We start from the raw sequence: 27,304 nt of genomic DNA on the forward strand, positions 1-27,304 counted from the left end.
AGTACTCCAGATATAACAGACTGACCCTAGCCCCCGACAAACTACTGCAGCATCAAACAGGAAGGATATAACCCCACCCACTTTGCCAAAGCCAGCCCCCCACACCAACTAGAGGGGATACCTTCAACCACCAACTACCATCCTGAGTCAAGGTCGAGTATAGCCACAAAGATCTCCCCCATGGCACAAACCCAAAGGTTGATTATTTTCATCAATGTGTCAAGAGTATAGTACTAAAACACTTAAGTGTCCCCTTGATTCCCTAGGTCTTGGCAGAGTTGTGCAGACTCAGCTGTTTCTACCCCCAGACCATCAGGCTGTTGAATAGACACCACTAGTCAGCTGTTTCTACCATCAGGCTGCTGAATAGACACCACTAGTCAGCTGTTTCTACCCAGACCATCAGGCTGCTGAATAGACACCACTAGTCAGCTGTTTCTACCCCAGACCATCAGACTGCTGAATAGACACCACTAGTCAGCTGTTTCTACCCAGACCATCAGCTGCTGAATAGACACCACTAGTCAGCTGTTTCTACCCCCAGACCATCAGCTGCTGAATAGACACCACTAGTCAGCTGTTTCTACCCCAGACCATCAGACTGCTGAATAGACACCACTAGTCAGCTGTTTCTACCCAGACCATCAGACTGCTGAAAGACCACTAGTCAGCTGTTTTCTACCCCCAGACCATCAGACTGCTGAATAGACACCACTAGTCAGCTGTTTCTTACCCCCAGACCATCAGGCTGCTGAATAGACACCACTAGTCAGCTGTTTTCCCCCAGACCATCAGGCTGCTGAATAGACACCACTAGTCAGCTGTTTCTACCCAGACCATCAGGCTGCTGAATAGACACCACTAGTCAGCTGTTTCTACCCCAGACCATCAGACTGCTGAATAGACACCACTAGTCAGCTGTTTCTACCCCAGACCATCAGGCTGCTGAATAGACACCACTAGTCAGCTGTTTCTACCATCAGGACTGCTGAATAGACACCACTAGTCAGCTGTTTCTACCCCAGACCATCAGGCTGCTTGAATAGCACCACTAGTCAGCTGTTTCTACCCCAGACCATCAGACTGCTGAATAGACACCACTAGTCAGCTGTTTCTACCCCCAGACCATCAGACTGCTGAATAGACACCACTAGTCAGCTGTTTCTACCCCCAGACCATCAGACTGCTGAATAGACACCACTAGTCAGCTGTTTCTACCCAGACCATCAGGACTGTGAATGACACCACTAGTCAGCTGTTTCTACCCCAGACCATCAGGCTGCTGAATAGACACCACTAGTCAGCTGTTTCCCAGACCATCAGGCTGCTGAATAGACACACTAGTCAGCTGTTTTCTACCCAAATCAGACTGCTGAATAGACACCACTAGTCAGCTGTTCTACCCTCAGACCATCAGCTGCTGAATAGACACCACTAGTCAGCTGTTCTACCCCAGACCATCAGGCTGCTGATAGACACCACTAGTCAGCTGTTTCTACCCCAGACCATCAGACTGCTGAATAGACACCACTAGTCAGCTGTTTCTATCCCCAGACCATCAGGCTGCTGAATAGACACCACTAGTCAGCTGTTTCTACCCCCAGACCATCAGACTGCTGAATAGACACCACTAGTCAGCTGTTTCTACCATCAGGCTGCTGAATAGACACCACTAGTCAGCTGTTTCTACCCCCAAAGACCATCAGGCTGCTGAATAGACACCACTAGTCAGCTGTTCTACCCCAGACCATCAGGCTGCTGAATAGACACACTAGTCAGCTGTTTCTACCCCCAGACCATCAGCTGCTGAATAGACACCACTAGTCAGCTGTTTCTACCCCCAGACCATCAGACTGCTGAATAGACACCACTAGTCAGCTGTTTCTACCCCCAGACCATCAGACTGCTGAATAGACACCACTAGTCAGCTGTTTCTACCATCAGCTGCTGAATAGACACCACTAGTCAGCTGTTTCTATCATCAGGCTGCTGAATAGACACCACTAGTCAGCTGTTTCTACCAAGCCATCAGGCTGCTGAATAGACACCACATGTCAGCTGTCCTACCATCATGGCTGCTGAATAGACACCACTAGTCAGCTGTTTCTACCCCAGACCATCAGGCTGCTGAATAGACACCACTAGTCAGCTGTTTCTACCCCCAGACCATCAGGCTGCTGAATAGACACCACTAGTCAGCTGTTTCTACCTCCAGACCATCAGCTGCTGAATAGAACACCACTAGTCAGCTGTTTCTACCCCCAGACCATCAGCTGCTGAATAGACACCACTAGTCAGCTGTTTCTACCCCAGACCATCAGACTGCTGAATAGACACCACTAGTCAGCTGGTTCTACCATCAGGCTGCTGAATAGACACCACTAGCAGCTGTTTCTACCCCCAGACCATCAGACTGCTGAATAGACACCACTAGTCAGCTGTTCTACCATCAGGGCGCTGAATAGACACCACTAGGCAGCTGTTTCTACCATCAGCTGCTGAATAGACACCCACTAAGTCAGAATATTAATTAGTACACGATAAACATAGTCCTAGAATATTAATTAGTACACGATAAACATAGTCCTAAAATATKAATTAGTACACGATAAACATAGTCCTAGAATATTAATTAGTACACGATAAACGTAGTCCTAGAATATTAATTAGTACACGATAAACATAGTCCTAAAATATTAATTAGTACACGATAAACATARTCCTAGAATATTAGGTCTCTATGGGTTTTTTCTCAGTATTTAGTCAGTACAGAACCTTCTAGTTCTATTGTTCTCATTTTAAAATGTTTGTAGTTTTGTCTTTGAGCTGTTCTTGTCAAATGAATGTTCTGTATTATGTCATGCTTCATGTGGACCCCAGGAAGAGTAGCTGCTGCTAATAAAATACCAAGTTGGATTGAACGGTAGAAAACAACCAGAATGGAGAGAGGTGTGTGTGTGGTATGGTTGCAGTATTTCGGCCATATCTGTGATTGTGCTCACTGTACTGTGAAGTGCAGGCACTAGTTGCCTTACTTCCCTATTCTGAGCAGAGAAACTGGGAAGGTGTGGAGCCTGTCATTGAGCCGGCATGACTGACAGGAGAGTGATACTTTCACAAGTCCAACCTGGGGTCCATCCATATGCACACACTACTCTGGGTGGCCTCTCTATCACAGTGTGGGGTATTTGGCCCTCTGCTGCTACTAAACCTGCCCCCCCCCCACACACACACAGCACAATAGAGAATCAGCTCTCTCTCAAAAACAACACCTTCCACCCAACAGAAACATGACGGGGGTCAAATCCACCCACTGTACTAGAGGGGGGTCTAACACACACACCATACCACAGACAGACCCACACACACACAGACCCACACACACAGACCATACCTGTCGTCCCCCGGCAGATGGACAGCCTCCCCGGAGCCGAACATGGACCAGGCCGAAGAAGTCTGGATGGGAGTCAGACTGGGTAGGAACGTACCATCTCTACCCTGTAGGGGGGGCCCAGGGGAGCTGGGCTGGGAATGAGACACTCTCAACAGAGACTAGAGAGAGAGTGGATATGGGGAGAGAGAGAGGGGGAGAGAGAGACCCCGACATAGAGAGGGGGAGAGAGAGACCCCAACAGAGAGGGGGAGAGAGAGACCCCAACAGAGAGAGAGACCGACAGAGAGAGAGAGAGACCCCGACAGAAAGAGAGAGGGGGAGAGAGAGGGGGAGAGAGAGACCAACAGAGGGGAGAGACGGAGAAAAAACAGTTATGAAATCTTTTCATGTTGGAATTTACAAGAATTTAAGTCCTCTGCTTTTGGGCTAAAGAGCAGAAACCCAGACTTCTTGAAAGAAATTGATGATGTTGATATTGTAGTACTACAGGAAACATGGTGCAGAGGTGATGTTTCCACTGGCTGTCCACTAGGGCATAGGGAGATAATCCTACCATCCACCTAATTAAAAGGAATCAGACAGGGCAGAGACTCAGGGGGAATTGGCTAATATTGGTATTAAATCTGAACTATTTTTAATTCAATCGAAATTAGATTAAAACAGGAGAATTCTTTATCTGGTTTAAGAATCAACAAGGAGGCTATCTTGACAGATAAAAACGTCTTCCTCTGTGCCACATACATTCCCCCCTCAGAGTCACCCTACTTCAATGAAGAGAGTTTCTCCATTCTAGAGGGGAGATTAGTCACTTTCAGGCCCAAGGCCAACATACTGGTCTGTGGAGACCTGAATGCTAGAACAACAGAATACCAGACACTATTAACAGTCATGGGGATTAACACCTACCAAAAGCCAACAACCTTTCGCCCCTTCACAAAAATGGAGTACAGCCGTGAAGCTTTTGTGGAACACTGGTATTGTACATAGTCAATGGTAGCTTGAGAGGGGACTCTTTTGGTTGTACACCTACAGCTCATCCTTGGCAGCAGCACTGTAGACTACTTTTCCTCACCGACCTCAACCCAGAGTCTCTCAGAGCCTTCACAGTCAGCCCACTAACACCTCTCTCAGAGCCTTCAGTCAGCCACTACACTCTCAGCTCAGCACTACACTCTCTCAGAGCCTTCAACAGTCAGCCCACTAACACCTCTTCTCAGAGCCTTCACAGTCAGATCCCATAAACACCTCTCTCAGAGCCTTCACAGTCAGCCCACTAACACCTCTCTCAGAGCCTTCACAGTCAGCCCACTAACACCTCTCTCAGCCTTCACAGTCAGCCCACTAACACCTCTCTCAGAGCCCTCACAAGTCACCCACTAACACCTCTCTCAGAGCCTTCACAGTCAGCCCACTAACACCTCTCTCAGAGCCTCACAGTCAGCCCACTAACACCTCTCTCAGAAGCCCCTCACAGTCAGCCCACTAACACTCTCTCAGAGCCTACCAGACGCCACTAACACCTCTCTCAGAGCCTTCACAGTCAGCCACTAACACCTCTCTCAGAGCCTTCACAGTCAGCCCACTAACACCTCTCTCAGAGCCTTCCACAGTCAGCCCACTAACACCTCTCTCAGAAGCCTTCACAGTCAGCCCACTAACACCTCTCTTCTCAGCAGTCCTTCACAGTCAGCCCACTAACACCTCTCTCAGCGCCTTCACAGTCAGCCCACTAACATCTCTCTCAGCAGCCTTCAACAGTCAGGCCACTAACATCTCTCTCAGAGCCTTCACAAGTCAGCCCACTAACACTCTCTCAGAGCCTGTCACAGTCAGCCCACTAACATCTCTTCAGAGCTTCCACAGTCAGCCCACTAACACCTCTCTCAGAGCCTTCACAGTTCAGCCACTAACACATCTCCTCAGAGCCTTCACAGTCAGCCCACTAAACACTCTCTCAAGAGCCTCACAGTCAGCCCCACTAACGACCTCTCTCAGAGAGGTCCCTTCACAGTCAGCCAACTAACACCCTAGCCTTCAATAGCTTGAAACACAGAGCTGTCACAGTCAGCCCACTAACACCTCTCTCAGAGCCTTCACAGTCAGCCCATAACACTCTCTCAGAGTCTTCACAGTCAGCCCACTAACACCTCTCTCAGAGCCTCACAGTCAGCCCACTTAACACCTCTTCAGAAGCCTCCACAGTCAGCCCACTAACACATCTCTCAGAGCTGTCACGGTCAGCCACTAACCACCTTCTCTCAGAGCCTTCACAGTCAGCCCACTAACACCTCTCTCAGAGCCTTCACAGTCAGCCCACTAACACCTCTCTCAGAGCCTTCACAGTCAGCCCAATAACACCTCTCTCAGAGCCTTCACAGTCAGCCCACTAACACCTCTCTCAGACCACAGTAAAATCACAGTGTATCTGAGAAGAGTGGAACCCAACAAATGAAGCATCACGGCCAAATAAATGACATGGTACTAAACAGGCCTATAGATGGAGTGAGAACAGAAATCTACCAAAAAGCAATTAGTAGCAAAAAAAAAAAACAATCTCTCCTGGACAACTTTTTAGCCTTAACATTCTCTTGCAGCAATGAAGGTGTAAATTTGTCCATTTGGAATATAAACTTTATATTTGACAAATGAACCTCCTTGGCTAATCTAAAGACACATAAGAACAAACCAGAAATAACAGAGAATGAAAAATGGTTTGATAATGATTGGAGAAATCTGAAGAAGTCATTGAGAAATATATCTAATCAAAAACCCAGAGAACCAGACAACAAAAATATGGGGAAACACTGAAGCAATAGAAACACACCCTAAGAACAAAGGAACAGCACATTAGAAATCAGATGGATGGAGTTGAGGAATCATTAGAATCAAACCACTTCTGGGAGAACTGGAATAAAATAAACAAACCTCATCATTTGGCTATCCAAAATGGGGATATGTGGAGAAATCACTTTGCAAACCTCTACAGCAATATAACAAAGAGCCCAGAACAACAAGATACACAAGAACATTTACAAATCTTTGAGTCAGCAGTCAAAGCCTATCAGAATCCTGTGGATACTCCAATTACAGAAGAACTATTTGAAAAACGATGCACTCTCCAACACAAAAAGGCCTGTGGTGCTGATGGTATTTTAAATGAAATGATCAAATATACAGACCACAAATTCAAATTGGCTATACTCAAACTCTTCAACATTATCCTCACTGCAGGTATTTTCCCTGATATTTGGAACCAAGGATGGATCACACCAATCTATAAAAATGGAGACAAATTTAACCCAAATTAGAGAAATTTGCATTAACAGGAATTTAGGGAAAATTCTCCACAGTATCATAAATAGCAGACTACATAATTTCCTTGATGAACACAACATCCTGAGCAGAAGCCAGATTGGATTTCTACCAAATCACCACACAACAGACCCCATTTATACCCTCCACACTAACTGACAAACAAGTCAACCACAACAGACCCCATTTATACCCTCCACACTAACTGACAAACAAGTCAACCACAACAGACCCCATTTATACCCTCCACACTAACTCCAAACTAAAACATATGTTATTAAATCAATGTACACTAAAAACAAATGTGCGGTTAAAATTGGCAACAAGCAAACAGACTTCTTCTCTCAGGGACGTGGAGTGAAACAGGGCTGCCCAATAAGTCCAACACTATTTAACATCTACATTAATGAATTAACAACAAGCCAACAGACTTCTTCTTCTTTTAACCCTATTACAGGGGCTGAGTCACTGGCTTACTGGTGCTCTTCCATGCCGTCCCTAGGAGGGGTGCGTCACTTGAGTGGGTTGAGTTACTGACGTGATCTTCCTGTCTGGGTTGCCCCCCCCCCCTTGGTTTGTGCTGTGATGGAGATCTTTGTGGGCTATACTCGACCTCTGACTCAGGATGGTAAGTGTGGTTGAAGATATCCCTCTAGTGGTGTGGGGCTGTGCTTCGGCAAAGTGGTGGGGTTATATCCTTCCTGTTTGGCCTTGTCCGGGGTATCATCGGATGGGCCACAGTGTCTCCTGACCACTCCTGTCTCAGCCTCCAGTATTTATGCTGCAGTAGTTTATGTGTCGGGGCTAGGGTCATCTGTTATATCTGAGTATTTCTCCTGTCTTATCCGGTGTCCTGTGTGAATTTAAGTATGCTCTCTCAATTCTCTCTTTCGCTCTTTCTTTCTGTCTCTCGGAGACCTGAGCCCTAGGACCATGCCTCAGGACTACCTGGCATGATGACTCCTTGTTGTCCCCAGTCCACCTGGGCGTGCTGCTGCTCCAGTTTCAACTGTTCGCCTGCGGCTATGGAACCCTGACCTGTTCACCGGACGTACTACCTGTCCCAGACCTGCTGTTTTCAACTCTCTAGAGACCGCAGTAGCGGTAGAGATACTCTTAATGAATGGCTATGAAAAGCAACTGACATTTACTCCTGAGGTGCTGACCTGTTGCACCCTCGACAACCACTGTGATTATCATTATTTGACCCTGCTGGTCATCTATGAACATTTAAACAACTTGGCCATGTTCTGTTATAACTCTCCACCCGGCACAGCCAGAAGAGGACTGGCCACCCCTCATAGCCTGGTTCCTCTAGGTTTCTTCCTAGGTTATGGCCTTTCTAGGGAGTTTTTTCACACCTGGAGGCTTCTACACCTGCATTGCTTGCTGTTTTGGGGTTTTAGGCTGGGTCTGTACAGAACTTTGAGAGATCAGCTGATGTAAGAAGGGTTTTATAAATACATTTGATTTGATTTCTCTCAGGGACGTGGAGTGAAACAGGCTGCCCAATAAGTCCAACACTATTTAACATCTACATTAATGAATTGGCAAAAACATTAGAAGAATTGGCAGCACCTGGTCTCACCCTACACAACACTGAAATCAAGTGTCTGCAGGACGCAGATGACCTGGTTGCTGCTGTCCCCACTAAGGAGGGGTTACAGCAGCATCTGATCATCCTAAGAAAACTAAAATAATGATATTCCAAAAAAAGGTCCAGACATCAGGATGACTAATATAAAATATATTTGGACACAGTTCTAATAGAACACACCAGACACTACATGTATCTAGGACTAAATATCAGCACACAGATAGCTTTCACAGGCGGTTAACGAGCTGAGAGACAAAGCAAGAAGAGCATTCTATAACATTAAAGGAACATTAAAATCAAAATTCCAATTAGAACCTGGCTCAAAATTTCCAATCAGTTAAAATGGTCAACACAGACCAACCTGGCTGCCCAGAGAGGACAGTCTGGCATAGAGACAGGTCGTCACAGACAACCTGGCTGCCCAGAGAGGACAGTCTGGCTATAGAGACAGGTCGTCACAGACCAACCTGGCTCCCAGAGAGACAGTCTGGCTATAGAGACCGGTCGTCACAGACAAACCTGGCTGCCCAGAGAGGACAGTCTGGCTATAGAGACCGGTCGTCACAGACAAACCTGGCTGCCCAGAGAGGACAGTCTGGCTATAGAGACCGGTCGTCACAGACAAACCTGGCTGCCAGAGAGGACAGGCTGTGCTCACTCTGCTCCAGGGAGAGGTAGAGACAGAGGTCATTTCCTATTACACTGTGACAAATACTCAGACCTAAGAGAATATTTCTTTCCCAAAATTATCATTCAGTACAAAGAATTTGAAACTATAAAAGATTAAGAAAAAAATCTAATATTTATTGGGTGATAAGCCAGAATGTGCAGTTGGCAGCCAAATATGTCCTCCTGCCACAACCTGAGGGACAGCCAGTGAAAAGGGAAATGTACGTCAACAATATTTCCCATTTAGTTTTTTTGTCTTTCATACCATGTCATGGTCTTCCAGTCAGTTGACACTGGTCTACTACCAGGTCATGTGTCTTCTCAGTCATGTTGAGACTGGTCTACTACTAGTTGTCTTGCAGTTCATGTGTCTTCTCAGTCAGACTGTCTGCTACTATTGTCTTCCATGTCATGTGTCTTCTCAGTCAGACTAGTCTACTACTATTGTCTTCCAGGTCATGTGTCTTCTCAGTCATGTTGAGACTGGTCTACTACCAGGTAGTGTCTTCTCATCATGTTGACACTAGTCTACTACTATTGTCTTCCAGGTCATGTGTCTTCTCAGTCATGTTGGAGACTGTCTACTTACTATTGTCTTCCAGGTCATGTGTCTTCTCAGTCAGGGTTGACACTGGTCTACTACTATTGTCGTCCATGTCATGTGTCTTCTCAGTCATGTTGACACTGGTCTACTACTATTGTCTTCCATGTCATGTGTCTTCTCAGTCAGACTGGTCTACTACTATTGTCTCAGGTCATGTGTCTTCTCAGTCATGTTGAGACTGGTCTACTACTATTGTCTTCCAGGTCATGTGTCTTCTCAATCATGTTGAGACTGTCTACTACTATTGTCTACCAGGTCATGTGTCTTCTCAGTCAGACTGGTCTACTACTATTGTCTTCCATGTCATGTGTCTTCTCAGTCAGACTGGTCTACTACTATTGTCGTCCAGGTCATGGTCTTCTCAGTCATGTTGAGACTGTGTCTACTACTATTGTCTTCCAGGTCATGTGTCTTCTCAGTCATGTGACACTGGTCTACTACTATTGTCTTCCATGTCTGTGTCTTCTCAGTCATGACTGGTCTACTACTATTGTCTTCCAGGTCATGTGTCTTCTCAGTCATGTTGAGACTGGTCTACTCTATTGTCTTCCAGGTCAGGTGTCTCTCAATCATTTGACGACTGGTCTACTACTATTGTCTACCAGGTCATTAGTGTCTTCTCAGTCAGACTGGTCTACTACTATTGTCTTCCATGTCATGTGTCTTCTCAGTCGAGACTGGTCTACTACTATTGTCTTCCAGTCATGTGTCTTCTCAGTCATGTAGACTGGTCTACTACTATTGTCTTCCAGTCATGTGTCTTCTCAGTCATGTGAGACTGGTCTACTACTATTGTCTCCAGGTTCATGTGTCTTCTCATCATGTGACACTGGTCTACTACTATTGTCTTCCATGTCATGTGTCTTCTCAGTCAGACTGGTCTACTACTATTGTCTTCCAGGTCAGTGTCTTCTCAGTCATGTGAGACTGGTCACTACTATTGTCTTTCCAGGTCATGTGTCTTCTTCAATCATGTTGAGACTGGTCTACTACTATTGTCTACCAGGTCATGTGTGCTTCTCAGTCAGACTGGTCTACTACTATTGTCTTCCATGTCATGTGTCTTCTCAGTCAGACTGGTCTACTACTATTGTCTTCCAGGTCATGTGTCTTCTCAGTCATGTTGAGACTGGTCTACTACTATTGTCTTCCAGGTCATGTGTCTTCTCAGTCATGTAGACTGGTCTACTACTATTGTCTTCCAGGTCATGTGTCTTCTCAGTCATGTTGAGACTGGTCTACTACTATTGTCTTCCAGGTCATGTGTCTTCTCAGTCATGTTGACACTGGTCTACTACTATTGTCTTCCAGGTCATGTGTCTTCTCAGTCATGTTGACACTGGTCTACTACTATTGTCTTCCATGTCATGTGTCTTCTCAGTCAGTTAGACTGGTCTACTACTATTGTCTTCCATGTCATGTGTCTTCTCAGTCAGGTGAGACTGGTCTACTACTATTGTCTTCCATGTCATGTGTCTTCTCAGTCAGGTTGACACTGGTCTACTACTATTGTCTTCCATGTCATGTGTCTTCTCAGTCAGACTGGTCTACTACTATGTCTTCCAGTCATGTGTCTTCTCAGTCAGACTGGTCTACTACTATTGTCTTCCAGGTCATGTGTCTTCTCAGTCAGACTGGTCTACTACTATTGTCTTCCAGGTCATGTGTCTCTCAGTCAGACTGGTCTACTATATGTCTTCAGCATGATGTCTTCTCAGTCATGTTGAGACTGGTCTACTACTATTGTCTTCCAAGTCATGTGTCTTCTCAGTCAGACTGGTCTACTACTATTGTCTTCCAGGTCATGTGTCTTCTCAGTCAGACTGGTCTACTACTATTGTCTTCCAGGTCATGTGTCTCTCAGTCATGTTGAGACTGGTCTACTACTATTGTCTTCCAGGTCATGTGTCTTCTCAGTCAGACTGTCTACTACTATTGTCTTCCATGTCATGTGTCTTCTCAGTCAGACTGGTCTACTACTATGTCTTCCAGGTCATGTGTCTTCTCAGTCGAGACTGGTCTACTACTATTGTCTTCCATGTCATGTGTCTTCTCAGTCATGTTGACACTGTCTATACTATTGTCTTCCAGGTCATGTGTCTTCTCAGTCATGTTGAGACTGGTCTACTACCAGGTCATGTGTTCTTCCAGTCATGTTGACACTAGTCTACTACTATTGTCTTCCAGGTCATGTGTCTTCTCAGTCATGTGAGACTGGTCTACTACTATTGTCTTCCATGTCATGTGTCTTCTCAGTCATGTTGAGACTGGTCTACTACTATTGTCTACCAGGTCATGTGTCTTCTCAGTCATGTGAGACTGGTCTACTACTATTGTCTTCCATGTCATGTGTCTTCTCAGTCAGACTGGTCTACTACTATTGTCTTCCAGGTCATGTGTCTTCCACAGTTGAGACGGTCTACTATATTGTCTTCCAGGTCAGTGTCTTCTCAGTCATGTTGAGACTAGTCTACTACTATTGTCTTCCATGTCATGGTCTTCTCAGTCAGACTGGTTCTACTACTATTGTCTTCCAGGTCATGTGTCTTCTCAGTCAGGTGAGACTGGTCTACTACTATTGTCTTCCATGTCATGTGTCTTCTCAGTCAGGTTGAAACTGGTCTACTACTATTGTCTTCCATGTCATGTGTCTTCTCAGTCAGACTGGTCTACTACTATTGTCTTCCAGGTCATGTGTCTTCTCAGTCAGACTGGTCTACTACTATTGTCTTCCATGTCATGTGTCTTCTCAGTCAGACTGGTTACTACTATGTCTTCCAGGTCATGTGTCTTCTCAGTCAGACTGGTCTACTACCATGTCATTGCTGTCTTCTCAGTCAGACTGGTCTACTACTATGTCTTCCAGGTCATGTGTCTTCTCAGTCATGTTGACACTGGTCTACTACTATGTCTTCCATGTCATGTGTCTTCCAGTCAGGTTGAGACTGGTCTGCTACTATTGATTTAATGTATTGGATCTCATAATATTGTTGTGTAGTTGCTGGTAATCCATCCCACTACTACTATAATTATTGCTGTTGGTCCACCATTTTTGTTATACGTATCCTTTGACAATGTAAGTCATTATTACTTTCCATGTCAATAAAGTCTACTGAATTTAAATTTAATTGAAAATTGAGATACAGAGGGGGGAAGGAGAGCGAGAGGAGAGTGAAACAGAGGGGAGATAGGACAGAGAGAGAGACAGAACAAGGGAAAGAGAGAAAGATAGGGAGAGACAGAGGGCAGTGAGAGAGAGAGGGGGAGCGAGAGAAAGGGGGGGAGAGACACAGAGAGGGGGGACAAAGAGACACGGGAGACGGACAGGGGGGGGGACAGAGGGGGGAAGATGGTCAGAGACAGAGACGGGGGAAGATGGACAGATAGAGGGGGGAGAGAGAGAAGGGGAGACTTTTTTTTACACACGTGCGCTATCAACAAACCTCTGCTTGGAATGTAGGAGTGTGTGTGTATTGTCTGTGTGTGTGTATTGTCTGTTGTGTGTGTATTGTGTGTTTATTTTGTGGTGTGTGTATTGTCTGTGTGTGTGTGTGTATTGTCTGTGTGTGTGTGTGTGTGTGTGTGTGTGTGTGTATTGTCTGTGTGTGTGTGTGTGCATTGTCTGTGTGTGTGCATTGTCTGTGTTGCATTGTCTTGTGTGTGTGCTCACCCTCCCGGTAGCGTCCACGTCCAGGCGTAGAGGGGGGTGGATGTTCCGTGGGGGGGCTGGGCAGCGGGGGCATGGAGTCGACCACTCGCGAGTTGAATCTTTCCAGGGTGTGGGAGAGGCGGGTCGCTGTGGAGGAGGAGCGGCTTCAGCCCTCCAAACCCCTCCCCATCTGACCCTATTGGCTGTGCCAGCAAGTGGGAGGTACCCTGAGAGTGAACAAGGTGTCCCGTCCTGAGTGTGCGCACGTGTCCCAGAGCTCGCCTCCAGCACCTCCCCAGCCCTCTGTAGACCAATCCCCTCCAGCGACTCCAGAGAGTGGGCGTGTCTCATGCTGTCCATCACCCATCTAAGCCCCACCCTTCCTCTCGTTCCAGAAAGTCCGTACAGGTCCATCGCCCCGGCAATGGTTCTCCATGGCCCTGCCCAATCTGACAACTCGGAACCTGGAGCCCTGCCCCACAGCATCTTGTGAGTTGGATTTCCTCAGAGAGAGGGAGTCGTCGGCTGGGAGAAACTTCCCTGCTGGTGGGAGGGCCAGGCTGGGAGGAAGCAGTGGATTGGCTGGAGGACTGAAGGGAGGGATTTGATTGGCTAGAGGCCTGAACATGGGTGGAGCTTCCCAGAGCTCTGTGTGAGTCTGACGTCACACTAGTAATCTGGAAGCCACTCCTCTTCTTCCCCCCACTCATCTAAACATACAGAGACACACAGTGAGTGCTGGCTGTGTGTCAGTAGGGTTAGGCTCTCTCTAAAACTATGAAAACAAGTGTTGTACTAACATCTATATAGTCCTCTGCGTCTGGTCCTGTTGACCTAACATCTATATAGTCCTTGGTCTGGTCCTGTTGTCCTAACATCTATAAGTCCTCTGTCTGGTCCTGTTGTCCTAACATCTATATAGTCCTCTGGTCTGGTCCTGTTGTCCTAACATCTATATAGTCCTCTTGTCTGGTCCTGTTGTCCTAACATCTATATAGTCCTCTGTCTGGTCCTGTGTTCCTAACATCATATATAGTCCTCTGTCTGGTCCTGTTGTCCTAACCATCTATATAGTCCTCTGGTCTGGTCCTGTTGTCCTAACATCTATATAGTCCTCTGGTCTGGTCCTGTTGTCCTAACATCTATATAGTCCTCTGGTCTGGTCCTGTGTGGAGAACAGGACCAGACTGTATATACTGAACAAAAACAGAAACGTAACATGCAACAATTTCAACCATTTTACTGAGTTACAGTTCATATAAGGAAATCAGTCAACTGAAATAAATTAATTAGGCCCCAATTTATGGATTTCACATGACTGGGCAGAGGCGCACATGCCCGCCCACCCGCCCACACGGGCCAGTCTAACCAGACCAATAATTATAATTTATTAATTGAACATGTATACAATATATACTTATTTCACCTTTATTTAACCAGGTAGGCTAGTTGAGAACAAGTTCTCATTTACAACTGCAACCTGGCCAAGATAAAGCAAAGCAATGTGACACAAACAACAACACAGAGTTACACATGGAATAAAGGTACAGTTGATAACACAATAGAAAAATCAATGTAGTGTGTGCAAATGTAGAAGAGTTGGGAGGTAAGGCAATATATAGGCCATAGAGGAAAAATAATTACAACTTAGCAAATTAACACTTGAGTGATAGATGTGCAAGTAGAGATATTGGGGTGTAAAAGAGCAAGAAGATAAATAACAATATGGGGATGAGGTAGTTGGCTGGGCTATTTACAGGTGGGCTGTGTACAGCTGCAGCGATCGGTAAGCTGCTCAGATAGCTGATGCAGAAAGTTAAAAGAGGGAGATGTAAGTCTCCAGCTTCAGAGATTTTTGCAATTCGTTCCAGTCATTGGCAGAAGAAAACTGGAAGGAAAGGCAGCCAAAGGCAGTGTTGGCTTTGGGGATGACCAGTGAGATATACCTGCTGGWGCGCGTGCTACGTGTGGGTGCTGCTATGGTGACCAGTGAGCTGAGAAGGCGGGGCTTCAACTAGCAAAGACTTGTAGATGACCTGGAGCCAGTGGGTTTGGTGACGAATATGAAGCGAGGGCCAGCCAACGAGAGCATACAGGTCGCAGTGGTGGGTAGTATATGGGGCTTTGGTGACAAAACGGATGGCACTGTGATAGACTGCATCCAGTTTGCTGAGTAGTGTTGGAGGCTATTTTGTAAATTACATTGCCGAAGTCAAGGATCGGTAGGATAGTCAGTTTTACAAGGGTACGTTTGGCAGCATGAGTGAAGGAGGCTTTGCTGCGGAATAGGAAGCCGATTCATGATTACATTTTGGATTGGAGATGCTTAATGTGAATCTGAAAGGAGAGTTTACAGTCTAACCAGACACCTAGGTATGTAGTTGTCCACATATTCTAAGTCAGAACCGTCCAGAATAGTGATGCTAGTCGGGCGGGCGGGTGCGGGCAGAAATCGGTTGAAGAACATGCATTAGTTTTACTAGCATTTAAAAGCAGTTGGAAGCCACGGAAGGAGTGTTGTATGGCATTGAAGCTCATTTGGAGGTTAGTTAACACAGTGTCCAAAGAATGGCCTGATGTATACAGAATGGTGTCGTCTGCGTAGAGGTGGATCAAGGAGTCACCAGCGGCAAGATCGACATCATTGATGTATACAGAGAAGAGAGTAGGCCCGAGAATTGAACCCTGTGGCACCCCCATAGAGACTGCTAGAGGTCCGGACCACAGGCCCTCCGATTTGACACACTGAACTCTGTCTGAGAAGTAGTTGGTGAACGAGGCGAGGCAGTCATTTGAGAAAGCAAGGCTGTTGAGTCTGCCGATAAGAATATGGCGATTGACAGAGTCGAAAGCCTTGGTCAGGTCGATGAAGACTGCTGCACAGTACTGTATTTTATCGATGGCGGTTATGATATTGTTTAGTACCTTGATTGTGGCTGAGGTGCACCCATGACCAGCTCGGAAACCAGATTGCATAGTGGAGAAGGTACGGTGGGATTCAAAACTTGGCTTTCGAAGATTTTAGAAAGGCAGGGCACCCCCCCTTTAGAAGACCGTAGAAGGCAGGGCAGATGGATACAGGTCTGTAACAGTTTGGTCTAGAGTGTCACCCCCTTTAGAAGACCGTAGAAAGGCAGGGCAGATGGATATAGGTCTATAACGTTTGGGTCTAGAGTGTCTCCCCCTTTAGAAGACCGTAGAAAGGCAGGGCAGATGGATATAGGTCTATAACAGTTTGGGTCTAGAGTGTCTCCCCCTTTAGAAGACCGTAGAAAGGCAGGGCAGATGGATACAGGTCTGTAACAGTTTGGGTCTAGAGTGTCTCCCCTTTAGAAGACCGTAGAAAGGCAGGGCAGATGGAATATAGGTCTATAACAGTTTGGGTCTAGAGTGTCACCCCTTTAGAAGACCGTAGAAAGGCAGGGCAGATGGATATAGGTCTATAACAGTTTGGGTCTAAGAGTGTCACCCCCTTTAGAGAGACCGTAACAGTTTGGGTCTAGAGTGTCACCCCACTTTAGAAGACCGTAGAAAGGCAGGGCAGATGGATATAGGTCTATAACAGTTTGGGTCTAGAGTGTCTCTCCTTTGAAGAGGGGGATGACAGCGGCAGGTTTCCAATCTTTGGGGATCTCAGACGATACAAAAGAGAGGTTGAACAGACTAGTAATGGGGGTTGCAACAATTTTGGCGGATCATTTTAAAAAGAGAGGGTCCAGATTGTCTAGCCCGGCTGATTTGTAGGGGTCCAGATTTTGCCGCTCTTTCAGAACATCAGCTATCTGGATTTGGGTGAAGGAGAAGCTGGGGAGGCTTGGGCAAATTGCTGCAGGGGGTGCAGAGCTGTTGGCCAGGGTAGGGGTAGCCAGGTGGAAAGCATGGCCAGCCGTAGAAAAATGCTTATTGAAATGATCGATTATCGTAGATATATCRGTGGTGACAGTGTTTCCAAGCCTCAGTGCAGTTGGCAGCTGGGAGGAGGTGCTCTTATTCTCCATGGACTTTAGTGTCCCAGAACTTTTGGGAATTAGTGTTGCGGGAAGCAAATTTCTGTTTGAAAAAGCTTTCCAAACTGACTGTGTATGTTGGTTCCTGATTTCCCTGAAAAGTTGCATATCGCGGGGGCTATTAGATGCTAATGCAGAATGCCACAGGATGTTTTTGTGCTGGTCGAGGGCAGTAAAGTCTGGGGTGAACCAAGGGCTATATCTACTCTTAGTTCTATATTTTTTGAATGGGGAATTATTATTTAAGATATATCTAAGAGAGACCAATGTTATTGTGAAGTGGTTACTGAATAAACTGAAGTGATATCCATTCCACCACCAGCTGCCACATTAAACAACAATATACATGAAATACCTTGTGTCTTTCCCAGCGTTCACTTCCTCTGCTTCCTCGTCACTGAATCGCCCTTTTTGAGCACCACAACTTGCTAATGGCCAGAGCCTAAAATGTTATTTCTGGTCTACCAGCCACTCAAATATTTTTAACCAGACAAATATTTTTTCCCAGTAAAATTACACTGGATGTGCATGCTTTGTTGTTTGTAAAACATTATTACTGGTGAGAAGTAATGTGGTATATTGTTGAATTTCATAAAAATATATTGTGACCAGAGTCTTTTAACCAAAATATGAAACAAAAATGTTCACCTGCCCCTTTAAAGGGCGGAAGGTTACCGTGGTAATGCAAGTCATGTTTGTGCCTGTGAGATCGAGAGCCTGACTAGTATCAGCATTGCTCATCTCCCCTAGCAGTTGAAACTCAAACATTGAAAATCAACCTAGCATCTGAACAAAATAATGTAAATAGCCAAGGAACACAGGGACAGTCTCACTTCAGTTTCAGGTAGATTAAACACTTTTTTTATGCCTGTGCTTCTAAAACTGTATATGTCACTCAGCTCTTCACGTGCACACAGCCCCCAACCAGGCATAGTGACGCAGAAATACTTAGCATATTTTAGTGAGCATTCAGTTCCTGTCAGAATTCCTCAGTAGCAAGCCATAGCCTACAGACAAGGAAAATGCCACAACTCCCGACACAGGAAACCTCCATGCCGGCGGACCACAGAAAAGAATAGAAAATCATCMCAATGTTGGGAAAATAGGCCTAATGTCATTTCCATAACCTAAATAATTCCATATGCAACGTCTAGCCAGCCATATCAATGTTTGAAACCTGGATGTTTTACATAGGCTAAGGCCAAAATCCCACCATAGAAATAAAGCGAAGATTTCCTGATATTGAAACCAGCATTTCTTCTTCTACTACTGTAAAAAGACAGTAAGGCACAATCCTGTTGCATCTTCAGATATGCCCTCTACATTTCTACCATTAGGCTGTATATCCATCTATGGCGCATTATAAAAAACGCATCAGGTGCACGTTTAAGAACGGTGTTCTCCCATAATAACATTCTGGAACAGTGACACATTTGGCTGAGACCAGTGAACATAATGCTGCGCTTGTATGTGAATTATTGATATTGTTAGACAGGTAACTCTTTATCAACATTATAGCAGGGGGCGTAAAGCCATAACACATTATAGCAGGGGGCGTAAAGCCATAACACATTATAGCAGGGGGCGTAAAGCCATAACACATTATAGCAGGGGGTGTAAAGCCATAACACATGTTTTTCCAGCAGCAGACTTTGATCAATAATGTCAAAAGCTGCACTGAAGTCTAACAAGACAGCCTCCACAATCATTTTATCATCAATTTCTCTCAGCCAATCATCAGTAATTTGTGTAAGTGCTGTGCTTGTTGAGTGTCCTTCCCTATAAGCATGCTGAAAGTCTGTTGTCAATTTATTTACTGAAAAGGTAATTAAAGTAGTCAGCAATATCAGTGGGCTTTGTGATGAATAAGCCATCTGATTCAATGAACAATGGAGTCGAGTTGGCTTTTTTCCCAGAATTCCATTTAAGGTGCTCCAAAGCTTTTTATTATCTTTCTTTATATAAATGTATCTTTGTTTCATAGTATAGTTTATTTAGTCACATGATTTCTTAATTTGCAGTACGTTTGCCAATCAGTTGGACTGCCAGACTATTTTGAACTTTACAAATCAAAACTGTATTTTTAGCAGTTAGGCTTTATCAATATCTTGAAATATAAATTAATTAAGTACACATCGTGACAGTTAGAGGAGCAAGAGGTTTCACCAAATACAGATATTACAGTAGTACTTTACAACACCGGTCTTCATAGTGGACAATGATATACAGTAGGGTTAGCAGTAGTCTCCATAGATGGGATACATAGATACTACAGTATCTATTACAGCCCTTCAGAGGGTCTTCATAGAGGACAGATATAAGTATTAATGTCAGACCAGTACTAACCTACTGCTAACCCTAAAGAGGGGTAGGGCTCCACACGGTTCAACAATCACTCAGCTATGCGCTTGAAATGAATTCCGCTCCGTGACGTCATCAGTCATAACCCACAATGGGTCCTCTGCGCAGCACAAGGCGCGACACGTCAATACGCATCCGAGCCCCTTCTGTGCCATTCGAGAAGGGTGCAACTGCAGCCCACAATTTGAGCATTATATGTGGGCATTCCGGAATCTGTAGGAACCCCTCTTTAGACTTCTATTGGTACATGTTTTAACTAGGACTACAATGCGGGAAGCAGGGGCGCTCCAGTACAGTCGATGGCAGTAATGCAACCGCGAGCGAAGGACACTGTGTTAGCTTAGCCAACTAGTCATAAGGAGGACTCCGGTACACAGCAGGTGTGAGGCGACACCGTGTGCTAGCTAACTAGCAAGCTAACTAACTAACTAGCCCCCGCCACCTGCCTACCGGAGTAGCTAGCGGTAGGAGACACCGGTAGACAGTGTCCTTCGCCCCAGCCTGTCGGGCACGACGGTGTTGCTCCAGCTTCCCACCTGTTGTTAGGCGGGGGAGACCGGTAGACAGTGTACTTGGCTCCCGTACACAGGCGACGGGGGTGACACCGTGTGCTAGTTAACAAAGCTATCCCTAACAAGCAAGCTAGCTAGCACACGGTGTCGCCCCAGCTTCCCGCCTGCTGTACTAACGGGAGGCAGGGGCGACCAGAAGACCGTGTCGGACACTGTTTTCCTGCAGTTCGATGGTGGGAGCGAAGGATACTGTCTACCAGTGAAAAAACGCATAACACTTTTATTTCCCTTTTGACCCACATTCAAAGTGTCACACTTTTGGGTGGGGGTTCATGCAGGAACCAATGCAATACTCCTTCCTGCAGATAGAGGAAGTCCACATTGGGGGCTGCAGTTGCACACCATTGTGCCATTCACCATGTCCCTCAATTAAATCTCTCTCCTCTCTCTTTCACAACTTTATTTAAAAGTATTTTTTCATTCTTGGTGAAATTTGTTAAAGGCAAAAGATGACGTACCTTGTCCTGGATCGCTAACCGGATTCTGTAGCGGGAGCAGTATGCTGGGTTCCAACCGTGTCTGTCGAACATCTAGAGATGGTAGCTTCTATATGAGCTAGCGACATGACATCTCATCACTGCCGGACAAACACACTGCATAACCTTAACCAGTTTGATGTAGGTATAAATAAATCTAAACTTTATTATAAGACCTTTCATAAAAGTTGTAGAAAAAGTTGGAAAAGTACTTCTGACCCCATCGCCGCTCGCTCGGTCGGTCGTTTCCAGGCTCACCCCACGGTAATAATATCCCGTTGGACCAGAGAGATGAGCAGGGACCGTGTCGGGCAGGGGTGAGGGGAGTCGGTTGCAGTCCCGTTCCTTGTTCGGTCCTGTGCTAGCAGCTCTTCCATGGAGCCCCGGCCGAGACCGGCATCAGTAGTGTAGCCACGGAGAGGGAGAGYAGGCTGGAGTTATCACACACACCAGCCCGTTTTTAGCTTGCCTGGTACTTATACTTATCACCACACACGTTAGCCTACTAGCTACAGTAGCTAAACATTATAGCTAGCTAGTTAACTACTGTAACTAACTACTTCTGCTTTCCGCAGCGGCGCCGTCTTTCTGTCTCCAGTCACTCCTTCCCCCGTCTCTCTTTGCTGGAAAAAGAAGGGTAGCGTTCTGCTTTCTCATTCAGCTATAAAAGAACGGTTCTGGTCTCAGTATCTAGCTACATGTTTTTCTATTTAGCAAACTGTTGACAACTTCTATAAATCCGGAAGTTACGCCCCCGTGGAGCCTCGTGTTTATGGTACCCTGGTGACCCCTGCTGGCCAGATCAGATTACTACAGCCTTCCAGGTGTTAAAAATCTCCCCCTGCCACATTTCTCCCTCCCCGACCCATCTAATTTCCTTATGTTTGTGGCTAGAGTCAAATACTTTCTGTGACACACATCAGAGTCAAATACTTTCTATAGAACAAACTTCGTCAGGATAGGCAACCGAAATGAATAATGAATGTATGTGTGTTATATTAAACATAGAGGGAGTAAAATGTTGGCAAGCAATAAACATTTCAGAACAACTATGGCTGAATTATTATCCTTRCACTTTCAAAATACTAGTCGAATAAGACATGGGAGAGATGACGAATTTTGGCAAAGAGATTTATTTATAGACTAATACAAAATCAGTAGAGGATTTAGGTACAGGGCACATGGGCATCTTTCCGCCCGGGGGGCGTGTTGCGGGCGGGCGGACGGACGGGCGGGCGGGCGGACGAACGGGGAGGTTCGCCCAGGACGCCATACAAGCTAAAACCGCCACATACACTTGAAACAAATAGCCAAATCGAAAACTGCAGACAAAAATGCTTTTTGCTACTAAGATCAGTGAAATGTAGACTAAACTGACAACGGAATGAAGAGCAGAAATCTGAACTAGCAAGTTGCAGCAATGAATGTTTGTTTATGTGTAACTCTGTGTTGTTGTTTGTGTCGCAATGCTTTATCTTGGCCAGGTCGCAGTTGTAAATGACAACTTGTTCTCAACTGGCCTACCTGGTTAAATAGAGGTGAAATAACATTAAGAACGCAAAGGGGGGTAGAATTCAGTCAGGGGGGAGATTTTCGACACAACACCTGTCTAGAAGCACCTTTCGAGGCTCCTACATTTATGCTTCAGTTTAACTGATGCACAGAAAGACTATTTCCAAACATGGCCACTTAGAGAAGTCAGATATGAATATTCCTAATAAGACACTTTAGTCATCACTTTTGTGCACAAAAACATCCATTGAATTATTCAAATAATTGTAGCTGAGAATGAAGATATACATTTGTTTAATTCATCCAATGTCTGCCATGTTTTTTGATGACATATTTCAGTCTACACATTTCAGCCTACACATTTCAGTMTACACATTTCAGCCTGCACATTTTAGCCTACACATTTTAGCCTACACATTTCAGCCTGCACATTTCAGCCTACACATTTCAGCCTACACATTTCAGCCTACACATTTTAGCCTGCACATTTCAGCCTACACACACTATGTGATAAATGGTAGCCAATTTAAATCCGACCACCTCATTGACACAACTCTGAAATATAGGACTCTGGAGTCCGATGCCCAAAAACGAGTTCACAAACGGTTCACATCAAAAATCACTTTAAATTCTTAAACCAATTAAAGATACAATATGTAACATTTTGGGTAACCTGACCAAATTCACATAGAAAGGTGAGTTATAGCTCTTTCATTCACATTGAAAGCAAGCCTAAGAAGTGTTAGATCTGTTCTATGTGCTCTATTTCTATGCTTCCTGTTGTGAAGTTTAGTTTTTATGTCTTTTACTTACAGTTTTGTACAGCTGAAACTACAATATTTTTGTCTATGGAATATATTACACAGCGGTTTAGATGGTACAATGATTATCTACGCAATGACTGCTTGTTTTGTTTTTGTCACATAAACTTAAATTAGGCAAACTATTACAATTTTAGTAACCAGGAAATGGCGGAGCGATTTCTGCATAGTACATCTTTAACGGTGACAATGGTTCAATTACTTTAACGATCAATAAAAAAATGAAGACACATTTGTATTTATTATGGATCCTCGTTAGTTCCTGCCAAGGCAGCAGCTACTCTTCCTGGGGTTTATTATGGATCCCCATTAGTTCCTGCCAAGGCAGCAGCTACTCTTCCTGGGGTTTATTATGGTTCCCCATTAGTTCCTGCCAAGGCAGCAGCTACTCTTCCTGGGGTCCAGCAAAATTAAGGCAGTTTATACAATTTAAAAAACATTCCAATACATTCACAGATTTCACAACACACTGTGTGCCCTCAGGCCCCTACTCCACCACTACCACATATCTACAGTACTAAATCCATGTGTGTGTATAGTGCGTATGTTATCGTGTGTGTGTATGCATGTGTCTTTGTTTGTGTTGCTTCACAGTCCTCCCTGTAAGGTGTTTTTTTAAATCTGATTCTACTGCATCAGTTACTTGATGTGGAATAGAGTTCCATGTAGTCATGGCTCTATGTGGTACTGTGCGCCTCCCATAGTCTGTTCTGGATTTGGGGACTGTGAAGAGACCTCTGGTGGCATGTCTTCTGGGGTCTGCATGGGTGTCTGAGCTGTGTGCCAGTAGTTCAAACAGACAGCTCGGTGCTTTCAACATGTCAATACCTCTCATAAATACAAGTAGTAATGAAGTCAAGTCCTCCACTTTGAACTACTGTTGTATCAATACGTTTAGACAGTTTACAATCCAGGGTTACTCCAAGCAGTTTAGTCATCTCAACTTGCTCAATTTCCACATGATTTATTACAAGATTTAGTTGAGGTTTAGGGTTTAGTGAATGATTTTTCCCAAATACAATGCATTTAGTAACTTATTCCTTGCAACCCACTCTGAAACTAACTGCAGCTCTTTGTTAAGTGTTGCAGTCTTTTCAGTCGCTGTAGTAGCTGACTTGTATTTATTTTATTGATTTTTATTTAAGATGTCAGGGCTCTTAGTGTTGCGAGCTTTTTATGCCTCAAAAGCTGTGCTTGCAAGCTCTCTGAGTTGTAAGATATGCAAGCCAACATGTGCTGTATGGCCCAAGTAGGTAATGAAGGTGTGATGCATGTTTGACAGAAACATTTGTTTGAATGGCAATAGCTCTTCCATTCCTGTTTCAGTGAGTAGGCCAAAGTAAGCTGAACGAAGCCTATGATAGTAAGCTTGTGGGTGTTCATTCCGAGCTTGTTTGACCGTGTTAGCCAGTGAGCTATCGTATTTGCGAGTCGCAGAACCACTGAATTCTAATTTCAAAGCTGTGGCATGTGTTGCTGTTGTAGACATGTCTATTCGACGTTCGCTTCAACATGTAAAGCCTGTCAGAACCTGTAGCATTTGGGTAGCCATCCAAACATTTATTGTGGAACTGGTATTCCTGGGAGTGCATTCTGATGAAGATCATCAAAAGGTAAGTGAATATTTATAATGCTATTTCTGACTTTTGTGACACCTCTCCTTCTTTGGAAAATGGCTGATTGTTTTTCTGTGACTTGGCRCTTACTAAACATAATCGCAAGGTGTGCTTTCACCGTAAAGCATTTTTTAAATCTGACACAGCAGTTGCATTAAGGAGAAGTTTATCTATATTCCCATGAATAACACTCGTATCTTTTATCAATGTTTATGATGAGTATTTCTGTTATTTGATGTGGCTCTCTGCACTTTCACCGGATGTTTGTTTGAGACAATGCATTTCTGACCATAACACACCAATTTCAAATTAGGTTTTTGGACATAAAGATTAACTTTATCGAACAAAACACACATTTATTGTGTAACATGAAGTCCTGTGAGTGCCATCTGATGAAGATCATCGAAGGTTAGTGATTAATTGTATCGCTATTTCTGACTTTTGTGAGGGCTCTCCTTTTCTGGAAAATGGCTTTATGGTTTTCTGTGACTAGGTGCTGACCTAACATAATCGTTTGGTGTGCTTTCGCCGTAAAGCCTATTTGAAATCGGACACTGTGGCTGGATTTACAAGAAGTGTATCTTTAAAATGGTGTAAAATACTTGTATGTTTGAGGAATTTTAATTATGGGATTTCTGTTGTTTTGAATTTAGCGCCCTGCAATTTTACTGGCTGTTGTCGAGGCGCGTCCCACATATCCCAGAGAGGTTTTAATGCAGGGAAACTTAAATCAGTTTTACCAAATTTCCATCAACATGTTAAATATGCAACCAGATGGAAAAAAATTCTAGATCACCTGTACTAGACACACAGAGACGCGTACAAAGCTCTCCCTCGCCCTCCATTTGGTAAATCCTACCACAACTCTATCCTCCTGATTTTAGCAGGAAGCACCAGTGACTCGGTCTATAAAAAAATTGGTCAGATGAAGCAGATGCTAAACTACAGGACTGTTTTGCTATCACAGACTGGAACATGTTCCGGGATTCTTCCGATGGCATTCAGGAGTACACCACATCAGTCACTGGCTTTATCAATAAGTGCATCGAGGACGTCATCCTCACAGTGACTGTACGTACATACCCCAACCAGAAGCCATGGATTAAAGGCAATATTCGCACTGAGCTAAAGGGTAGAGCTGCCGCTTTCAAGGTGCGGGACTGTAACCCGGAAGCTTACAAGAAATCCTGCTATGCCCTGCGACGAACCATCAAACAGGCAAAGCGTCAATACAGGGATAAGATTGAGTCATACTACACCGGCTCCGACGCTCGTCTTATGTGGCAGGGCTTGCAAACTATTACAGACTTCAAAGGGAAGCACAGATGCGAGCTGCCCAGTGACACGAGCCTACCAGACGAGCTAAATCACTTCTATGCTCTGTGGTATCCCAGGAGTTCTACCCCGGGGGATGGTAATAGATGGGAGGTACGTGAGACGACGTTGGCTCCCTCTGCTGGGGATACGGGAGCTGGGCACCCCGACACGGACAGATATCAGTGGAAGTAATTAGAGGAAAGTGCCAACCAGCCGTGGAGGCTAAATAAAAGGAGCACGATGGCACACCGCGGGGGAGAAGGGAGAAAGACGGACACCAGTTAAGAGAGAGAAGGGAGAAAGACGGACACCAGTTAAGAGAGAGAAGGGGCAACGGGTGGGTGTTGCCTATTGCTGACCAGTGGAGATATACTGCTGGAGCGCGTGCTACGGGTGGGTGTTGCTATGCTGACCAGTGAGATATACCTGCTGGAGCGCGTGCTACGGGTGGGTGTTGCTATGCTGACCAGTGAGATATACCTGCTGGAGCGGTGCTACGGGTGGGTGTTGCTATGCTGACCAGTGAGATATACCTGCTGGAGCGCGTGCTACGGGTGGTGTTGGCTAGGTGACCAGTGAGATATACCTGCTGGAGCGCGTGCTACGGGTGGTGTTGCTATGTGACCAGTGAGATATACCTGCTGGAGCGCGTGGCTAGGGTGGGTGTTGCTATGCTGACCAGTGAGATATACCTGCTGGAGCGCGTGCTACGGGTGGGTGTTGCTATGCTGACCAGTGAGATATACCTGCTGGAGCGCGTGCTACGGGTGGGGTTGCTATGCTGACCAGTGAGATATACCTGCTGGAGCGCGTGCTACGGGTGGGTGTTGCTATGCTGACCAGTGAGATATACCTGCTGGAGCGCGTGCTACGGGTGGGTGTTGCTATGCTGACCAGTGAGATATACCTGCTGGAGCGCGTGCTACGGGTGGTGTTTGCTATGTGACCAGTGAGATATACCTGCTGGAGCGCGTGCTACGGGTGGGTGTTGCTATGCTGCCAGTGAGATATACCTGCTGGAGCGCGTGCTACGGGTGGGTGTTGCTATGCTGACCAGTGAGATATACCTGCTGGGCGCGTGCTACGGGTGGGTGTTGCTATGCTGACCAGTGAGATATACCTGCTGGAGCGCGTGCTACGGGTGGGTGTTGCTATGCTGACCAGTGAGATATACCTGCTGGAGCGCGTGCTACGGGTGGGTGTTGCTATGCTGACCGTGAGATATACCTGCTGGAGCGCTGTGCTACGGGTGGGTGTTGCTATGCTGACCAGTGAGATATACCTGCTGGAGCGCGTGCTACGGGTGGGTGTTGCTATGCTGACCAGTGAGATATACCTGCTGAGCGCGTGCTACGGGTGGGTGTTGCTATGCTGACCAGTGAGATATACCTGCTGGA

The 27,304-nt window shown here is 45.5% G+C and overlaps 1 protein-coding gene and 3 long non-coding RNA genes across 5 annotated transcripts in view; 2 read left to right on the top strand and 2 right to left on the bottom strand.

Annotated features, from left to right (window-relative positions):
• LOC112072500 (TSC22 domain family protein 4) overlaps window positions 1-13,935 on the bottom strand; it is a 43,878-nt gene extending 29,943 nt beyond the window's left edge. Inside the window, 6 exon segments of the mRNA XM_024139899.2 lie at window positions 3,395-3,552; window positions 13,247-13,608; window positions 13,611-13,670; window positions 13,673-13,738; window positions 13,741-13,881; window positions 13,884-13,935. Coding sequence (XP_023995667.2) covers window positions 3,395-3,552; window positions 13,247-13,608; window positions 13,611-13,670; window positions 13,673-13,738; window positions 13,741-13,881; window positions 13,884-13,935 — 839 coding nt within the window.
• On the bottom strand, window positions 8,100-9,839 carry LOC139024848 (uncharacterized). Its single transcript, XR_011476216.1, has 3 exons — window positions 9,267-9,839; window positions 8,717-9,228; window positions 8,100-8,664 (listed from the first exon to the last, which is right to left on the bottom strand). It is a non-coding gene; the product is annotated as an uncharacterized lncRNA (long non-coding RNA).
• Window positions 9,724-10,115, top strand: LOC139024849 (uncharacterized). The gene is made up of 3 exons (XR_011476217.1): window positions 9,724-9,779; window positions 9,832-9,925; window positions 10,078-10,115. It is a non-coding gene; the product is annotated as an uncharacterized lncRNA (long non-coding RNA).
• LOC139024850 (uncharacterized) lies at window positions 11,516-12,399 on the top strand. 2 transcript variants are annotated; one of them, XR_011476218.1, is made up of 3 exons: window positions 11,516-11,538; window positions 12,135-12,218; window positions 12,358-12,399. It is a non-coding gene; the product is annotated as an uncharacterized lncRNA (long non-coding RNA). The 2 variants fall into 2 exon arrangements; XR_011476219.1 differs by lacking the exon at window positions 11,516-11,538 and adding an exon at window positions 11,896-11,936.
• Window positions 13,936-27,304: the final 13,369 nt, after the last annotated feature.

This window comes from Salvelinus sp. IW2-2015, unplaced genomic scaffold, assembly GCF_002910315.2.
Source record: "Salvelinus sp. IW2-2015 unplaced genomic scaffold, ASM291031v2 Un_scaffold1946, whole genome shotgun sequence".
NCBI classification, from domain to species: Eukaryota; Metazoa; Chordata; class Actinopteri; order Salmoniformes; family Salmonidae; genus Salvelinus; species Salvelinus sp. IW2-2015.